This window comes from Lagopus leucura, unplaced genomic scaffold (genome assembly GCF_019238085.1).
Source record: "Lagopus leucura isolate 7727_CA_CO unplaced genomic scaffold, USGS_WTPT01 Super-Scaffold_100157, whole genome shotgun sequence".
Classification (NCBI taxonomy): domain Eukaryota; kingdom Metazoa; phylum Chordata; class Aves; order Galliformes; family Phasianidae; genus Lagopus; species Lagopus leucura.
Genome location: NW_024962334.1, coordinates 17,911,088 through 17,931,518, shown reverse-complemented (window position 1 = coordinate 17,931,518; position 20,431 = coordinate 17,911,088). Strand labels below are relative to the sequence as shown.

The following is a 20,431-nucleotide window of genomic DNA, read 5'->3' as shown; positions in this document are numbered from 1 at the left end:
TAGAGGATTTCTGAATGGAAATTTCAAAGAGAGAATTATAAGAGGTGTCTTTTTGGCTGCACACTTGTTTTTATATCCTGTGGAGGGGCAGCGCTGAGCTCTGCTCACTGTGACAATGACAGGGCCTGAGGGAATGGCATGGAGCTGTGTTAGGGGAGAGTCAGGTTCTGGGTTACAGAGGGATTCTAATCAGAGGGCATTGGGCATGGAACTGGCTGCCCAGGGCAGTGGTCATGGCACCAAGCTGCCAGAGCTCAAGGGGCATTTGAACAGTGCTCTCAGACATATGGTCTGATTTGTGGATAGTCCTGTGTAGAGCCAGGAGATGGACTTACTGATCTTTATGGGACTCTTCCAACTCAAGATATTCTATGATCATTTGACCAAAATATCTGAACTTACAAAGTAACGTGGTCTGGGTGGGCTCGTCATTGAAGCTTGTCCCACTGGTCATGCTGAGTGCCAGTGACTGGAGATCTTATAGGGAAAGAGCAGCTTTTCACTATGTGTGCACATAGTGACTGCCTGTAATTGGCCTGTCCTTGGCCAGAGATTACAGGTGTTGTTACATGGCTGCTATTCATACCAGCAGTATTAAGAACAGGCTGTGTGACATGATGCTTTTCTCAAAACCAAGTATTGCTTCTGTTTGAAGACACTGGAACCAAGAAGCCTGAAAAAATAGTAGCAAGAAAGTAAGGAAAAGGTGGTAAAAACAGAAGAAAAAAGATAAATACTGTCTTGAAAAAATAATTGTCTCCCTTATTAAATTGAGGCATTGATGTAAAGTAATTTCTCCTACTCAAAGGTAATTTACATTCTAATTGAGCTACATAGAAATTTATTTAAGAGAAATTTGTAGGCAAAAAAAAAAAGAAGCATATTATAGAAGGAAATAAATACAGCATCATTTTTTTTACTCTGTTATACTTCTGTTAATGAGGGCTTAAAATGTTTCTTAATATTTTTGTCATTGATTCCTAGGCAGAAGTTTGCAGTTCACTCATGACATTTTTGCCAAAAGCTGAACAATTAGGATAGTAAACTCCATTTTCTATATGGTCTCCATTCTTTTGAAGACTTCTCTTCCAGACTGCTGTTTCTCTCTTGCTGAGTTGAAAATCGTATTTATGGCTAGTCAGCTAGAATTACTGAAAAATAAATAAGATTTTTTCCAAACAAAAACTATATCTGATTAAAATTCCTTTGGGAAAATGTCTTACTGCCTGCACTGATTGACCACACAGACATTTTAAACTCCTGGATCTTGTTTCTCTGTTCTTTCTGTGTAATGGGGAGATGAACAAAAAGCTATGCATCTTATTGTTCCCCTTCCCCTTTCACATCCTCCTTGTGGTTGTATTAAAGCAGTGTTTGAAACAGGTAGGCCTATGATGTTATATCATGCTGGCCTTTCTGAATTAGACAGATTGCTGTCCTAGAGGGATTTCTCGGTTTTCATCAAAATATTTCTTGACTTCAGTGTTGGCCACTGGATAAAGAAATATGTCTCGTGCAATGAATCTGAAGAGAAATTAATTCATTTTTTATTTTTTTGAATTAGAGTTATCTTATTTCTGTGATTGTACTTAGGAACTCTTCAGGGTATCTCAAATCTTCAGTGCAATGTGGCTTGGTAGATGCTTGCAATGAAAATCTATTACATTAGGGCATACTCACCTCCTGCCTGTGTGATTCCCAGTAGTTTTGCAATGACTTATCTGCAGAGTGCTGTAGGATTTTAATACAATAATCTGTACATTAGCAAGAGTATGTCATTCTAGGGCTAAACCATTGTGGCCAAAAGAGAAACCACAAATCCCAGAGCACTAAAATTCAGTAAACTTAAAAATTATGTGAAAGTAGCATATTGAATTAGCTTAGATAGCTTGTGTGTTTTTATGTAGAAGGCATAGTTCTTTCTCATTGTTGAGGTTGAACTCCAGTACAACTGATTCCATACCTTGAAGAATATGCTGTAACACTGTAAAAAACTTGTAAAACTAGATTAAATGTAGGAGTGAGGCTGAGGAGGGGGGGGTTTGGCAGGCTCAGAGTCAAGGGTGGACTAAGGATGGACTGTGCAGAGCCTCTCAAAACGATCTTCTGAATAAATGCCTTTGGGGGGGCTAAGTTTAGTTTGAGTGTGCTTCAAGATTAGATGTTTTCAAATGTTGCTGGTTTTGTAGGACTGATGAACTATTATGGATTTAAGGCTGTTTCACTATAATTTGTATTTCCTGATCAATTTTGACATTCACTGATAATTCATAATTTGTGTAACTGTGCATTTCAGTACTAATTTTCAGTGCTTTTCACCAGATTTCTGAAGCAATGGCAAGAAATGCCTGCTCTGCAACAGCCTGTTGGGTTTGAGATTGGCAATGATACATTTTCCTAAGCCTGAAAATCACTATCTCACATTTAACTTAAAAGCTGTCACTTTTAGTGAAGACACAGAATCCATTTTGTTTGTCCTTTATGTAGGAGTAGTAAAAGCAAGTTACAATGTTCTTTAATGTAAATATATATTTTCACTAGTGAAAACCTATTATTTGCCATATGTTCTTTGTCCTATGTGAGGGTCCTAACTGATTCAACACCTCAGATTTCCTCACATGCTGAATGTCTAAAGGAGAAGGGTTGAAGCATTGTATAAAACAACCAGGGAAATGTGGTCACTTTTTCAACAAAGAAATTGTGTGGACTGTATGGCAGTTGATAGAAGTATTCTTTGTTGTCCTTTATCAGTTAAAAAATAAATAAAAACAATTAGGTGTTCATGTCCTTAGAATAAGGTTTATTATTCTGAGCTCCTGCAACTTGGAAGCAGTCACTTGTCTACCTGTGAGTTTTCAGTCCTCACTTTTTGAAGGATTCTCCGTGTCAGATCTGTCTGACTCTGTATGCATGCACATGAGCCCATTTATAGTAGGAGAGGAAAAGCTAGTCCCAACTGAATTCAGTCACCTTTGCCTTTTGGGATACAGGCTTTTCCTTGAAGTCTGTACAGAGTCTGCCGTCAGTGCAAAGCAGAACTACTGGCATGCTTTGATACTTTTGAGTTTCTGCTCCATCCATTGTGTTGGCTTTTGGTTTATTTCCAAGTTCAATCCAACATTCTGGGTTTGATCTAGAGACCCTGATGTCATTTTGATCTTTTCTCTCCCTGTAACTTTGTTTCTTTGTGTTTGTTCCTAGCAGAGAAGTTGGTTTTAGGAGCTTAATGATTATTTCAGGCCAAAGTTGGCAGTGAGCACAGAAGAGAGTTTCTCAATTCCAGCGCAACACAGCTTTCACTTGTGCTCCTGGATGGTCAGGCAGATGTGCAGCTTCACTTCACAAAGCACTGCAGTATCTTCCTTGCCTAAAACAAAGTGCTGACACTGTGGCTGCTTTAGACACATGGATGCTATAAAGGTGTTGAAGCAGGGAATTCTGCTTCAGGGAGGAGGGGAGGGAAAGAGGATTTGATGGGCTTCGTGTGGATTCTCAGAAAAGCAAATCTTTTAACATGTGAACAGCAGGAAAAAGGGAAATCTCAGTGTGCAGGGCATCCCAGTTGGTTGCTTGTTAAATGATAAAAGTGTCACAGACAAATTTGGAATTTTGCATAAAAAGGTGTTGTGAGAGGGATTTAAAATGTGTCTCCATTTGCTGACAGGGATGATTATGGATTGCTTTTATACTTCTGTTATATTTTCTGTATTTGTGGGGGAAGTTGTGCTTACAGGTAGTTTTGATGGCAGGTGCTAGTACTTCTAAATCACCTCTTTATCTTTCTGAGGTACACTGAAAGCATGCAGGTTTATTCTGTGTATAGAAGCAAGGCAAAGGCAAATCACTTTTTTTTAAAGAAGCAGATTCTGAATCCAAGATGAAAGTCACACTTCACCTTCTGTGATGTGAAAGTTTTATTTGGCTTTCTGTAGGAGTGAAACTTTGTCTGCTCGTTCCTTGTCACCATTTTCAGTGTACTGAAAATTGGCCTTTTCTTCCACAATAGAGCGGATTGAATGTGGTCCTCTCCTAAACCTAACCCAGCTTTTGATATCCATTTTTTAATTAAGTTCCCAACTAAAAATATATTTTGGAGGGTCATTCAGGTCCATAAGAACCAGGTCCAAGATGATAAAGCCAAGTCACGCTACTCAAAATGAACATTCTCATTGCTGGGAGAGGTGGTGGATGCCCCATCCCTGGAGGCGTTTTAGGCCAGGCTGGATAGAGCACTGAGCGCCTCACATAGCTGTAGGTGTCCCTGTTCGTTACATGAGGGTAGGACTAGATTAGTTTTAAAGGTCCCTTCCAACTCAAATGATTCTGTGATTCTATCTATAAAAGTATCAACCACGTTCTCTTTCTGAGATAACACAGCTTTTTCTTGAGTTCTTTTACTTACAAAAATATGACATTCAGAGATAGGGCTAGGCTGGTTCGAATAGGAACAATTTTAATGAAGACCTCTTTAATCTCCTCTAGTTTCTATGTGATGTGGATGACTTTTACATGAAGCCTGAATACTCCTTTCAAATTTCCATTGGTCATATGAGAAGTGAACTAAGAATATTTATAAAAAGAAATTGAATTCATATGCTGTTATTTCTGAGTTGCTGTATTTGCACACAGAAACACAGAACCTGCACTTGGCAGTTCTCTGATTTTGGTCTTTCTTCTCTTCTTCGTTTCCCTTTTGCTTTTAATCTACGCCTCAAAGCTCCAAAATGTTTGGATCAGAGTATTATTCCTGGGCAGGAGTTTCAAGGCTATGATAGTGCTATTGTCAGAGCTGTGCTGGGAAAGAAACGTCAAGCTGGAGAAGAAGCACAGTCGGGACTTGATTGAACTCCCATAGGACTTCCATTGAAGATTCTCATTATCTTCTACAGACTTTTGTTCATTTTGCACTGCATTGGAGCCTTAGTGGCTGCAGGGTACAAAGGCAGCTGCTTCAATTTAATGCACAGTGTATAGATTATCGAATCAAAAGGAGCGACACGCATTTGTTATTTAGAAGTAAAGGATCTCCATGAATTCAAAGTCTTTATGAGTGAAATAAGGAGATTTGATCAAAACAAGAACATCCTGGGGTCTGCAAGTGAGGGTGCCCGGACCAATTGCAGGTGGATCGGGTGGGTCTCAGAGCAGGGTGAACGCTGGGGGAGCCGTGCCCTCTGCCGGCCTCTGCCTGCTGCGCGCCGGGCCGTGCATCACCTGCAGAGCCCTTCCAGGAACCGGGAAGCTGTTCAGCGAGAAAGGAAAAAGAAATAAGGGGCTAACAAGGCTGGGGTTTGCTTTCAGAGAACTTACCAATTATTGGAGCCTGAGGAATAAATGCAAGCATCGGACTACCCTAAGTTTCTGTAAGCAAACATTGCATTCCTAGGACTTGGTCCAAAGGTCTTTGGAATAATTGGGTGTCCTTCCAGCAAACTCAGTGTACTTTGGATCAGACCCACATGTTTTTGAGACTTCAAGGTATTTAGGGCTTCATTTAAAACCAGAAGCCTTGTTTTTCCCAAGAATATTATTTTATTTTATTTTATTTTATTTTATTATTATTTTTTTTTAATCTTAGGTTATTTGCCATGTATAGACAAAAAAAAAAGTTTATCAGGAGATAAAGGGTGTATAACAAAAATAGTCTTATTAAAATAGTCTTATTTTATAGTATTAGACTAGCAAAAGTACTAATACATATTCTTTATGCAACTGATCAGATTTTATGCAATTTTATATCGTTCTGGTTTTTTTTTAACCTCTGATAGGTGCTATTCTTCTAGAAATCCATAAGTAAAACCACTTCTCATTTTATTTTCCTGTTCTGTTCTGGTCATCATGTTCTGGTCACAGTTTTGAATCTGCAGAATTTCAGCACCTAGATGGGCTCAGAAGTCCTCATTTATAATCAAGCATAATTTATTTTTTTGTTGCTTATCTAAAACTGTTTGAAACATTTTTTCCTTTCTTTCAAAATCTAGGTGGAGAACAGACCAAAGTATTATGGAAGAGAGTAAGTATCCTTTTCTTTTAAGTATCTGTTGGGTGCTGTAGTTCTAGAATTAAAACAATAACAGCAAAAAACCACACTGGAGTTCTGACAAATAATTTCTTTTCCCTTTTGCTTCAACTCAAAGCTAAGTATCTTGAATGCCTAATACTGTATCAATGTTATTGATGTTACAGTTCAGTACTGCTGCTCACAATCTGTGCCACTATTGAAGCCTGCAGGTTTATGTTTGTCAGGACAGTTTGGGGAAAAAAAGATGTTGTCTTAAGTGTTTTTTCCTTTTATTCTTGTTTTTTTTAACCTGCTAGTGGCCCTGTGATGGGCAGCTTGCCTCCATCAGTGCCTTTTTAAGGGTGTCCTTATGCTTCCTCCTCCCTAACACTCATACCTGGATATGGAAGTGTGCACACCCACTGCTGCGTGTCAAAGTACTGCTAACTCTGGTAAAGTTACGAGGTCTAAAATGGCCCAAGTGTTGGTGCATTTTTGTTGTAAGCAAAATAAGGGACCACTAGAGCATAACTTATTCAAGCTTGACAGCTTTCCTGCCTGTCAATAGCTTACTTGAAAGGATCTGGATTCAGTATTTGCAAAGAATTTTGAGCAGGTAAAGCTGCAAGGGGGAAGCCATTGTAGCTGCCACTGCAGTCTCCTGGTTCAGTACCACTTGCAGTGCTAGATTTGGCCTTTACTGGAGTAATCTGCTGAGGCTTAACAACTTATCACTGGCTAAACTGCTGAGATCCCATGTTCTTATTTTCTTCCATCCCAGACACATCTGTGTTTAACGATCCTTCTCTGCGCAGATTGCCCCTAATTACTGTGTTTCATTTTTTTTAATACTGTCTTTGACAGTAGGGAATTTGGATCTAGCCATGAGAGTACAACAGAGCCAAAGACAGCATCCAGCTAAGCAAGCCATCACACTGTATCAAGCAAGACTTGTAAAACCATTGCAACAACCTTTCACCCATGTAGTGCGTGCAAGTTGGCATCCCGTGGGTGTGTGTGGGGCTGGCAGGAAGTCACCTCGGGGACATCACATCCATTCTTACCAATCAGAAAGATTTCAGAACCACTGGGGACAGCCTTGTGCCAGCAACTGACTCACTGCTCAGTAGTACTTGGAAAGAGAATCAGAACCTCCTAGGGAAAGAAATAGAAAATATGAAAGTATATTACAGTATAAATCCACAGGGTGGCTGCATTTTAATCAGTGCAGGTAGTTGTGGTCCCCCTCTCCCCATTCCTTTTCCCTTGTATTTAGAGCGTAGAACCAATGAAAGGCAGAGCAAAGTGATGGACTGCAGTATACAGAAGATAAACAGCCCTTCCCCAGTGGATGCCCAGTAGGGGAGTTCACAGTGTTATTCTCGGGTTCATTGCCATGGGATGCTTAGGAGGCCAAAAGCACGGTGATATTGAAGTTTTTCCAAGTGTGACTCTCTGATTCATGAAGGGTAAGGTCATAGCTGATGGGCACAACTTCTGGCTTAACCAGTGATGAATGGATGGACAGGGATGTGAAGTGAAAGTATTTGACTGCTTCCCATACTCCTTCCATGAACATTTATTGTCTGCTGCTGTCACAGACAGGAGGCTGAGTCCAGGCAATCTTGTACCGTGCACAACATATATATATATATATTTTATACATATATTTACTGAAAACACACGTGAGAAATGCATGGATTACCCAGTGCTTAACACCCATGGTTAAAGAAATTTCCCAGGTGCTCCAGGTATCCTGTAGTCCAGTAGTATTGTACTGTCCCACAAGTTTCTTATATTAAGTACCAGGAGAGGTTTTTTTCCTACTATCTACACTAAAGCTTGCTTTATTTTATAATAAGCTTCTGGTAGTGCTCATTATTTTTACCTAGTACAAGTTGCCACAGGTTTACTAGTAAAAACAAGCTTAAAATATGTCATCTAGAGGATGCTTGTTTTGATTTGGGTGCAGCAGGAAATGAGTGTGTCCCCAGCAGTACAGAAAGAAAATATGAATCAATTTACGTGTTTTTGAACATAAATTTACTATGGTAAAATCACCAAAATCTAATGTTTCCAGCATATATTAGTTGTGAAAATACAACTTAAGAGAATAGGACAACAATTGCATTTACATTCAGTGTGTTTTTCTTCTCTTCCACTACTATGCCAGAGGCAGTGTTAGAAATATGCCACTTCAAATGTATTGTCAGAAAAGAGAAAACACTTCAAGTCAGTACAATTTGGTGCCATTTTTCAGAGACAGTGGCAAAAATAGAAGCTTTCAAAACCTTTGAGTTGACCGTTGGAAACATGAGCTAGCAAAATGTGTGTAGGAGTTAAGACCGAAACTGCTGTAAAGACTTTGTACTTACAGAAGGATCACAACTAAACATTGATTACTGTAAGGTTAATTGTGCATCCTACAGCCTCTTTCTTTCATAAAATACAGTGGCAAAAGAATCACAGAAGTACTGCTACGCAGAATGAGGAACTTGACTGAAATAAAGAAAACAGTGTTTTTCTCAAGAATGTGAAATATCTTCTACTTCAGAATGTACAGAAAAGAATGTTGAGCGACTTGCCATTTTTCTTCTCAGTTTCAGCTACAAATTCAAGGAAGCAGTATTGAAAGCTGAAGCAAACTAGTAATAAGAATGACCTCTTCTTTTGAAATAATCTCCATTTAAAATAAAAATATTGCCATTATTGCCCATTTTTCTATTCTGTCCCCAAAAAGCTTCTACAGAGGAAATAAAGAAGAGAAGCATTGACTGATAGAGGAGAAAAGTTGTAAAAACATGATATATTAATGAAAAAAGATTTGGGAGGATCACTTGGCTGTTGTTTGCTCTTTGCTTCTCACTTGCCAAGTTCAGATGTGAGACAGTGTTGTGTCCTGCTGCATCTGCAGTCTCATTTCAGAAGCTTTTCAGTGGTTTCTGGAGTAGAGCAGGGAGGCATTTCTGATTCAGTTGTTCTGAAAATTGCCTTAATATCTTCCCTTAGGTTCCATGGGATCATTTCTCGGGAACAAGCAGATGAGATACTTGCTGGCGTAGAAGGCGCGTACATTCTAAGAGAAAGCCAGAGGCAACCCGGCTGCTACACACTTGCTCTCAGGTAAATGCTGTTTTAATAGGAATTTACAGTTCAGCTGTGAAGGTGCTTGGAGGAGGCGATGTCAGTCCCGCCTGGGGGATGTCTGCACCCACCAGCACTTAAAACACTGCTTGGCTTGGGGTGGTTTTGCACCCTCTTGTCAGCAACCTGACTATTGCAGCACCACAGTTACTAACACACTTTGTCTATGTGTTAGTGCTTGGCTAGCAGATTACTTTCAGAAGCCACTGCATTTCTCAACATTTCTGCTACCTAGAATTGAGTGTTGTAGTGGGATAAATGTGCAGCTTCTATTTCAAAACTGTTGAATATGGAGGTGAAGACATGGGAAGAATGTCCCAACAGAGGACTCAGCTAGATTGTTCTCTGAGCTCTGTGATTCTGTGATGTGTTTTACACCAACATCAGCAACAGGAGATGATATTCAAAGAATCAGACCCAGGAAAATTATGAGGTCCAGCGTCAGATAAGAGGTCAGTTTTCTTCCTCTGAGTGAAACTCAAGCTCACTGTGGAATACAATGTGAAGCATAGGATGCTCAGAAGAGAAAGTCTGTTGTACACCTGAACTGAAAATTCCATGAGATTCCAAGCTACAGCTTCACAGCCCCTCATAGGTGCCTTTCCTTGAAGATACAGCTGCTCCTGTCTTGGCTGTGCCATCCAAAACCTTCCCATGTGGCAGTCAAAGGTATTTTGTGTTAATGTGAAAAGGACCAGATATTCTACTGGATTTTGTCAAAACAAACTACTTGGCAATATGTTGCAATGCTTATAGCATTATTCCTTCTGTGGGACATGCACAAAATAGAAGTCTTCATTTTCACCCTCTTGCTAGTAAGCCAGTAGCAAAACTGCTTATCCCAAGTAGCTGTGAAATGGTGCTGAAATCCTTCTGAGAGTTCATATTGATGTGCAGATGGTAGAGTTGGAAAACTGGTGAGTCATGCCAATTGCAACGTGTTGTAAATTAAAAGCAACTTTTGTCAGCTGAAAAAGAACAAATGTAATTTCTTAAGGTTTTGGAGAGAGATTTAAAGAATAAAAGAACTACCACAGGATGGGGATTATGGCAAATTCTCTGCTGTTTTGACACTGCTGCATGATTTCTAAGTCCATCCAAATAATTATTTGTAGACTCCAAAAATGAATTTGATTATAAATTGAGAATTCATATGAAAAACTTGTGTGAAAAAATAAAAGACACCATTTGATTTGAATGCACTAGGAAGTGTACAAAATGTGCACATTTGGTACAATATAAGTCCACATAACCCAGTGTCGTACCATTGAATCCTTCAGTGGGGAGTAGAATTCTGCATTGGTGTTGTAGCAGAACATGCTGCTGTAATGCTTCACTTTTTCAGCTATTAAAAAAAAAAAAAAAGAGAGAGAAAAAGAAGTTTACACCTGCCATGAATTTACACATAGTTTACACCTCCTGAAATTAGGAGCGCAGTCTCTCTGGCTTCCTACCAGAGAGTGGCTCAAACCTTTGAGTTTAAGTTGCTTGCTAAAAGTGCCCATCTTTTCAGTGGCTGTAAATAATGGCCACGATTGTTAAAATTCTCCAGTTTCTGGACCTCAGAAACATTTCAGGGCAAACCAGCCCTCAACACAATTATGCATCCCACATAAGGTCATGTCAGTGACAACATGCCTTTCTCTTGGCTTTTGTAGGCCCTTCAGGATTTATATTCAACCCATGTATACCTGAGTCATGTAGTTTGTATCCTACTCCATGGGGTGCAGTTAGGTTTGGGTTCTGATTTGAGTTGGGGCACCACAGAGATGCATTTGCACCATGTGCGTGTTCCATTCGCAGTCCAGACAGTTCAACTTGTCAGCAAAATAATCTCTTCAAGTGTTTTGAAGTGTGAATTCCCTCTAACATTCTTCCCTCTGTCTTTTTGTCCTCTTCCTCCTTTTCTTCTGATATCTGCAGATTTGGCAATCAGACCTTAAACTACAGGTTGTTCTATGATGGGAAGCACTTCGTTGGGGAGAAAAGATTTGAATCAATCCATGATCTAGTAACAGATGGCTTGATAACATTGTATATAGAAACAAAGGCTTCTGAGTATATTTCCAAAATGACAACAAATCCCATCTATGAACACATTGGATATGCCACTTTGCTTAGAGAGAAGGTCTCCCGGAGGCTGAGCAGAACAAAAAATGAATCAAGAAAAGCAAGTGTAACAAGTGAAGAAAATACCCCGGTTGAGAAGGTAAGTAAAAATTTGGCAATTGATACCAAGCATTCTGTTCAGTCTTCAGAAAAAAAGCGTTTTGTCTAAAGACTTTTAGAATATGTTTTCTCATATTTCATCAAACATTGCCATCCTGCTGAAATGTTTATGTCCTATTAATGTGCTCTTTGCTCCAAACTAATATTTGTTTGGAGTTCATAATGAAAGCTTTCTAACAAGTACCAAATGCAAATATTTTCATAATGTATATTTATATACATGCACTGACTAGCTGCATCTAGAATTACCCACAAGTTACGTTTCTTTGTCCATGTATACTCAAGCATATTCCACAGTAGGTCTCTGGTTATGAAACTGGTTCCCATCTGCCATTCACCATAGCTCAAGTTTGTTCTTTCCATTCACAGTGCAAAGCTCCTCTCTTCTGCTAGGGCCTTGGTGGATGGGTCTGACACTGGGGTGTTATGTGGTTTCTTTCTCCTCTTATCACTTTTCTCATTTGAGTGGGCTTTTCTTGATCTCCTCCTCTCATGTGCTCATATCCCTTAACATTGTAAGGGCTGGGGTTGTTAACATAATAGTAAATTGAGAATCTTGTGCAGTTAGCAGTCAGCTGAAGATGTAAAATTAGAATTCTTTTACATATGAGAAGCAGTCTTGTACATAGTGACCATGTGGATATTTTCATTTCCCAGGTGGGAAGGCAGTAAGAACTGCCAAACAAAACTTTTTTTGAGGCAGATGTTAGTGGTGAATCGATCTACTGACATATGTAAGCATACTTCTGCTGATGACTGATGCTCTTAATGCTCATTGTGCTGGCTAGCTAGCTGGGAAATAGAGATGGCTTATATTTGGGAAGCAAGGGGTGAATTTGCCATTATATATCAATGTTGAGCATGAATGAAGATCTGCTTTTTTATGTGTATCCTCATTACTCTAGGACATTTCTAGGATAGTTATTATCTGTTGGGTTCACATATCAGCTCTGACTGATAATATGCTGGCTGGGATTTGATGATAATTGCTCTAGTAACTGACCTGACTTGTAAACCTCTGTAAGAAATTAATTCCATTAATAATGACATTTTTTAGGGAAGGCATACTGCTGCAGGGAAGTCCTTTGGAGAATGACACAGCAACAAGTCCTCTGTTAAAGTTTTATTTCAAAATGAGTCCACTGATAATAGGTTTTGGATTCAGTTGGGTAGTATTGCAATAAGCAAGGGGACTGGATGCAATGTGGAGACAGGTTTCATGCTGGTTTGGTTAATTCCTGTGGTTTTTTGCTGGTTGACTGTGAATGCCACAATGGGTGCAAGAAATTGAACTTTGTCTTTTAATTGACTGTAAAGCAATTGTGAAAATTGAATATCATGGTATGAATTTTTTGTACAGGGAGAAGCAAAAGCGAAAGTATTCAAAATTTTGAAATTTTCTTAGTTTTATTTCAGTTTTTGCAGTGGAATACCAGTGATCTTTTGTATAATGCAGTGTTCTCAAAGACTTCAAAGGGAAGTTAGAGTAGCTCGCATTTCGTAACTGATTGTTTTCTTGTTGCTTGGGGTTAGATGTCATTTTTCTGGATAGGCAGTTTGGGGTAAGAACTGTAAAAATGCTTCTAAAACAAAAATATGGTGCTTGTTGCTGAAAGAGCCCCTGCCCTGACTCCTTCACCACCTCCTTTTTGCAGCTACACAGTAGGTGACACTAGAAAACTCCAGATTAAAAGTAACTCAGCCATAAGGTGAATTTTCAGCCAGATCTGCCGCTCGACCCACCTCATGTGAGTGGAAATGCAGTACAAAGGAGAGGGCAAGACTTTCATCTGATGACAGCTCAAAAAAAAAACAAACCAGATAATAGTAGCTTAATAGTAGCTTAAAATGACTGGAGAGCTGCATCCTTATTTCCAGGTACCTGTGCTTGGAAATGTCACATTTGGACCTGATGTAACTTCCAGTGCTGATTACAGTGGAACTGCACCTCAGGATCACATTAGTAGTTGGATTAAGTCTTTTATTGTACGTCGGCTGAACAAAATTGAAGTGTTTAAAGTATTAGTTACCTTGGAGGCAATTTGTGGTGCAAAAGGCAGCATCACGGGTCCTTATCCTGCAAAGTGCTCAGCTAGATTTCTGAGCAGGTGGGCAGCAGCAGCCTGCAAGACTGTGCTCTTGTGTAAAAATAGCTGGCATCAGTTGAGCCGTTGCCTTGCTGGCAACTATTCCTGCCATCCTCCCACTGAGGGAAAGCAGCAGAAGGAGGAATAGCAGCTGTTTCTAACATACTTTCCTTGCCAGGAGGAGTGGAAGCCATCGCAACAACAAGAGGAATGGGGTTAGGTAGGCATGGTGCTCCGCTCGTAGGCTGAAGGCCTGCCTCATCCATTGGTAATTAAGACTTCTTCACTGGTACCCGTAGTATTCCATCGTCTCATGCAGATCTGTGCAAGCAAATGCTACTTTAACTGAATTACTAGCAAATGAAACAGTCACAGAAGTCTGTGCAGTTTCTACCATGGTTGCTTTTGCTCTTTTGCTTCATTTGTTTCCACTGGAAGCTCATGGGGGTTTGGAGTGCAGGTGAAGATGCAGGAACTGTTGTTCCCATCTCTTCCTCACAGTAAGCTCAGATAAAGTAGGGACGGGGCTATGCAATAAGTCAATGAAATATTGAGAACTGGTCAGCAAAAGCACACAGAGACAGGGGAACTAAAGGGAATTTAATGGATGTTTTTATACAAACTTTAGATGTCTTTCAACATAGAAAAGTAAAACTTGGGACATGGTAGTTCACTGGTAGTTGTATCAGATGTTTTGCTTGTAATTGCCACATGTTGTACAGCATTTAGACAAAGGGCATGCTTCACCCACTGATGAAAGCCTTCACCCTCACCAACTGCTGCAGTGAAATTCAGATCACTGGAAATAAGTATATGAATATTCAGTCTGACATATTTCTGCAGAGCACATTCATTGCTGTGTGTGTGAAAACATAATTGAATTCTTTGTAAGTTGTGTTTTCTCAGCTCAGTTGAACAGGTAAAAGGTAATTTTTCAGTAATTGAACCAGCTTATTTGAAAGCGCTGCCTGGAGTATTTTGTGTTTCATAAAGGATGGGGGGGAGGCCTTACATGCAGGACAGAAGCTTCCATTATTTCTCAAAAGGCACAGGGGAGAATTTAGCACTCTGAGGTTAAGCATCAGCGCTTCTGTTCCAGATTAAGCTTTTTACAAGTGAAATTCTGTTTTATACTGAAACCAATTGCAGAGTGTGAAACTGCAGCTGAAGGCATTCCTTTCTTTAGCGGATTTGTTATAGCGCACAGGGAATCGGTCCGTCTTGCTGTGTCCCATCTTGACAGCAGAATTACTGGATGCCTCAGTCATCGCCGAGCTGCACTCCCTGTTGGGAAGGTCAGAGGAAGGTTGCCACCGAGGCACAACTGCCAGGGAAAGCACGCGGCTCAACGAAATGTCGTGGTGCTGCCTGGGGTACCTGTCTGCTCCCATAATTATCATCTCTTGGAGGCTGTAATTAGTGGAGCTGTGCCTGCTCCAGAAGGGAGGTGTGATGCATGGGCCAGATTAAGCTGTTGCTGTTCAGACCTTTCTACCCGAGCTGTTTTGTAATAGGCTTTAGAAAACGTTTATGCTTTCAGATATTTAGCGCTGACGTCTCATTCAAAAATTATTTCTGTAGAACTTTAAAGAGGTGTTTGTTTTTTGTGGACATCAATCCAGTATTTTAGGCTGAATTGTTTGAAAGATGTTTAATTTAAAAGGAGCCACAATGGCTTTTAGAAATAAAGTGTTGCAGAAGAGCAGCATGCTGCGTATACTATACAAGTGTAGGCAATTGTCATTTTAATGTGATTCAAATTTAAAGGGGATTCTGGATAGGAAAACAGTTTTTGTGTGAAGGACTTTGGGGCCCTGAATGTTGCCTGGATAGGACTGGTCTGAACTGTGGGCAGGACGCGATCCCTGCCTTGTGCTCCAGTTGTGGGGCAAATCAGCACATAGAAGCTGCAGGGCAGATAAGGACCTAATGCTACGAAAGCAGAAGTGTAGCTTGCAGTGAGCAATTAATCCTTGTGTGGGAGAGAAAAAATTGCAGTCGTCACATTGTAAAATACATCATTTCTGAAGCATTTATCGGTATCACATATCATGTTATCAGGAAACTGCTGCCATTACTGCGACACCCATCCTTGTATCTCTGGCAAGGAGAGAAAAATTCTTCCTCTGTAATCCTGGCAAGTGTAATTTGGGAAAATATATTTGAAGGATTGAAATGATGGAAGGAGATGCAAATTGGAGTTTCAGGACCATTCTAGGCTGGAAAAAAAACATCCTGGCTGCTCAGTTTGGGCTGCCCTGTAGCTTCTCAGATACTCGTGGGAGTACAGGAAGGGTTATGAGAATGGGATGCTGGAGTTCCAGAAAATCTTTGGCAGCAGTTGAGCTGGAAATATTTACAAAAGGAATGATACCTATCTGAAGGACGACAAACTGCTAGTAAACACAGTAAAAATTATGGAAGGTTTTGTCAGTGCCAGATCCTGGCAAAACTCCTGTTCTCTCCAAGGAGGACCTGGCTCATTCAGCTAAAGCATTCCAGTTATACATGAAATATGAGCATGCTTGGACCCTGCTCTGCTTTCTGGACACATGTGTGTGCCAGGAGCAGCAAGAGGCCAGCAAGGATGATGGTTTCTGGGAAGAACAGTGTAGCATTTTGAGCTGAAGCAAGGAAGCTGCATGTGGAGACTTCACTTAGCAGCAGTACAGTGCAGACAGCTATATATGGCTGCTTGTCATGGTAACCTCCCAGTCAGCTGTGCTGGAGCTCTTTACTTTATGGACATCTGTGTGCAAAGGACAGAGCCCATCATTAGTGCTGGTGTCTAGAACTAAAGAACTGGAAAGATAAGCATATTACAGAGTCTGGAAGGTTGTGGATTTCCTCAGCAGAAAACTCCACACAAATAATAGACAGATAAGAAGGTGACAGGAAAGGAAGAGTAACTTTGGCAGAAGTAAAGTTGTTATTACAGTCCTCATTAGCCATGCTATTCACACCATTTCCCACAGAGTGAATTGCAGGACTTCCAGGAAAGTCTGTTTTTTAACATCCCTTAATTGGAGATGTAATCTGATTATGGAACTAAATTTTGTTAGAAGCATTACAGTTTTTCTTACATCAAACCTACACAGGAGACAGCCAATTTTAGGAGACTCTCTGGTTTGGTTCAATTTTTATAGGTATTTACACTTCTGCATTTTTATTCACACCACGTCTCTTTCTGAAGGCCTTTCAGCCCCATCGTACTTCTCCGTCTTTTGTCTCTTCCCTGAATTTTCTCCAGGTGCTGCTGTTAGCCAGTGATAAAGAAATCTTTTAAGTCTTTAATTTATTCATTATTCTTTTCAATCTGCAGCTCCTCCAAACCTCTAATGATCCCATTACAGGTTACCAGCTGGTGTTTAACCCTCTGCTGGGATGTCTGCCCAGATGTTGAGGATTGCCTTTCAGGTGGGGTTGCAGAGTACGGTAATCTCCTGGCAGCAGAGCAGGGGTTAAGGGGATAGTGAGCAGAAACATCTGTTCCTGCAGGCTCCAGGCTAGAACTGCACTGGTAGTTTGACCCGCTGTGTTTTAACATTGCTAAGAGAGCAAACTGAAATGCTCACTGCTACAGGGACCTTAACACCCCACTACCTGCTTGTATTAGGAGTTAAAGTCTCATTCCTGCATGCATGTCCACCCAGTTCAGATGGGATTCTCCACGGAGGGACTGATTTTGCATGGAAGGTGCTCAGGCCCCACGCTGATAAGCAACAGCTTAAAGCGTGAACAGAAAGTGGCCTTCATCTGCAGATCCCAGTAAGACATACAGCAATAAAAAGCACTTGGCACTTTTGCGGCAAAAAGCAGCAAGCTTACACATCAAAATGACTTTGGGAGTAGTTAATTCCTTTCATCTATCACTTTAGGCTGTCCTGAGCAGCAGCAGTTCTGCACACAGGCTACCCATGTGAGTTCAGAATTGTGGTGTGCCCTGGCACAAGAACTCAGCTACATCCACCACTGTCTTCTTTAAATAACTGTTAGCATTTAGTATTGATTTAACCTGGATACTCTTTGGTGTTCTACTGCAGCACAGGGAAGCTTATATGATTACAGTAGATCTGACAGTAAACAGTTTTATATTTGGAATGACAAATGCCATCTTCTGGAAAAGCTATCTGGATAATAATTTCTTTTGCCTTTTAATGTTGGCATTCTTCTGAATTTTTCTCTGTGACTGTGTGACTCCTTATAGCTTATTTTATACATGCATATAATTTCTTTAAAGCATCATAAATATAAAATAGAATCATAGAATATCCTGAAGGGACCCATAAGGATGGTCATTCCAACTCCTGACTCCACACAGAACCAACCGAAAAATCAGCCCATAGGCAATATGTAAGGAATACAAATAAAATCTACCAAAGTAAAATCGTGGAAGTTATCTTTAATTCCTCCCCACTGGGATAGGAAAAAGGGCTCTTCTTTGTAGGTGACCATGGCATACCCAGTCAGATAGCCAGTGTTTTTCCTGATTAGGAAAGGATTTTTGAGAAGAATCATGTGGGCTTATGTTAGCTAGCCGTAATGAAAAATGAGGGAATTAAGAAAAAAAGAGATTCCGTTGCAAAGTGTTTGCTTACACTGCTTCTCTGAGCATTTCTCTAGGTTGCTGGTTTTGTTACATTATCACTGTCAGCTTAGGATTCATGTCTTTTGCCTTAGGCAGAATCAGTGATACCATTATGCCTGAAGAGAGCTTGTAAATTGCAGGCAACACTAATTTACACAGATGACAAGATGCGATAGATACGATTTGATCCGAATGCTACTGATGTTAATGGGGAGACCTCCAGTGATTTCCCAGGGTCTTGAGCAGTTCAGGATATTGCAAAGCAAATGTAGCAAAGATGAAGTTTGCTATAAGAGAAGCCTTTCCTTATGCAGTTTTGGTAAGATAGCCTAATGGAAATGGTGCAAGAGCTCTGACCTGTAAAGAACTGCAGAATGAGAGTGTCAGGTCAGTACCAGCAGTGATTAGAAGCAGCAGAAGTGTCTATGTGGTGCTAAAGCAAACACTATTTGGCTCTGTGTGTTTCTTCAAGTGTAGTCCTATATCTGCAGCTAGGCTCTGCTGCATACATAAATTAATCTTTTTCTCTTGGGTATTTTCTTATTATGAACAAATTAGTAATTTTCATAAAGCTAGATGTTTGTTACATAAAAAAACATGCCTTGTTTGATGTATTACAAATAAAATGTTTATAGGAGAACTTACTTGCCTTGACTTTTATAGCCTTTAAACAGTTTCATGGTATTAAATTAGTATAAACAAGCTTCCGTAGGGATTGGGAGGAAGCCTTCAGTACAAATATTTCATTTATCTAGTCACTGGAAAATAAAATGCCATTTTTAAAGTAAAAGTCCTTAGATGATTATCTCGCATGAATCTTGGGATGCTGTATAGGAGTAGGCATTAAATTTTTACATGTGCTTCTGAACTACCACATCTTGGTCTTGGAAAACAAGAAGACACACTAAATTCTCTTGGTGGATGATTTGAAATCAGTTTCAAAAGGGAAATGTTTAAATATACGTATACTTAAAAGTACTTTTAGCAATATTGTTTGCCTAGCTCATATGTTAGCTTGCTTACTTATAAGGAAAACAGTAACTTGTCATCTGCTCATGCTGGACATGACAAGAGATGACAGGCCTAAAATACAGTGATGAACATTGCAGGCGAGGTAGTAAGGGAGGAAAAAAAAAATAACAGGGTGAAATGCAGTGATGGAATACCTGAGGGAGTTATCAAATCTCCTTCATCTTATGGCATAGAAACACATTAGAAAACATCTGCGTGTAATGCTGTAGTTGTTGTTGATTTCTGAGGTAGGAGGAAAATATAAGGTACCTTTTAGTCCTCCTCTGGTTTAAGTGCACAAAAAAAAAAAAAAAAAACAATTGAATTTGTCTAGATCTGAGGATACATGCCTCTTTTACCCTTTGAATGTTTTTTTCACTGAGGAATTGAGTGTAGCTGTGATCGTGATCGCTTCCACAAAATACCTAGCACTAGGCAAGATATCCTACGTTCTTCCTCTTCTATATGCCCTGCAGATATTCAGTCAAGGAATGTCTTGCTTGCCAGGGATCCTAATGGTCACCCCAGGGCAGAGCGAGCAGCCAGTTGGTGGCAACAGGCTCAGCCACAGGGCTGGCAGAGCCTACAGAAGGTTTGGCAACTATGGGCAACCAGTAAATGGATGCTGTGACGGACCTGCTATTGAAAGTTTTCTTGTCTGAAGTGTGGTTACAGAGGTCAGGAACTCTGGCTTATCATAGCTGTTAATATTTGGAAAAGAGGACACAGTAGTGTAAAAAGTCCAAACTGTAACTATGAGCTCTTTATTGTAAGATATCCTCATCCCCGGAGAACAGTGGGACTGTGCACAGTCCTCAGCATGAGTTATAAAGAATGAATGCTGCCGGTTAGGCTTGATTGCCTTTTTGATAGAATTACAAAAGTAGTGAATGAAAAATGCAGCAGATACAGAATAATTGCATTTTTAGCAAAGTAGTACGATGTGTCTTGAAATGATACTCTTGACATTAATTCAAATTGGTTGGTGCAAGAACATGGTCACTTGGATTGAAAATAGGTAGAAGAATTTCAAGAAAAGGGTGGAGATAACAAATTGATAAACTGAGAAGAAGGAGCTGATGAAGTACTGCAGGAACTGCAGTTTCTTTTCAGATTTTTATTGATCAGGAAATGTGAACAAGACATTACCAGAAAATCAGACGGTGTGTGCTGTGATGTTGTTCAGTACAGGGATCTAATTCTTGGAAACATAACGAGTGTCCGTGGCAGAAACATCAAGAGAATCTTGATTAGAAATTTTAAGAAAACAATCTGGCGTATGTTATGTGCGTGAAAATGGGTTGAGCCACATCCATACCTTGAGTGTCTCTCTTGTTGGGAATTGAGTTTGCTTTTAAGCATGCACGCTAT

The 20,431-nt window shown here is 40.0% G+C and overlaps 1 protein-coding gene across 1 annotated transcript in view; it reads left to right on the top strand.

The window, feature by feature from the left end:
- Positions 1-20,431, top strand: part of CHN2 (chimerin 2) — a 159,134-nt gene that overhangs the window by 82,056 nt on the left and 56,647 nt on the right. The window contains exons 4-6 of the mRNA XM_042888856.1: positions 5,982-6,013; positions 9,011-9,124; positions 11,069-11,354. Of these exons, the coding sequence (XP_042744790.1) occupies positions 5,982-6,013; positions 9,011-9,124; positions 11,069-11,354 (432 nt within the window). The remainder of the gene's footprint in view (positions 1-5,981; positions 6,014-9,010; positions 9,125-11,068; positions 11,355-20,431) is intronic.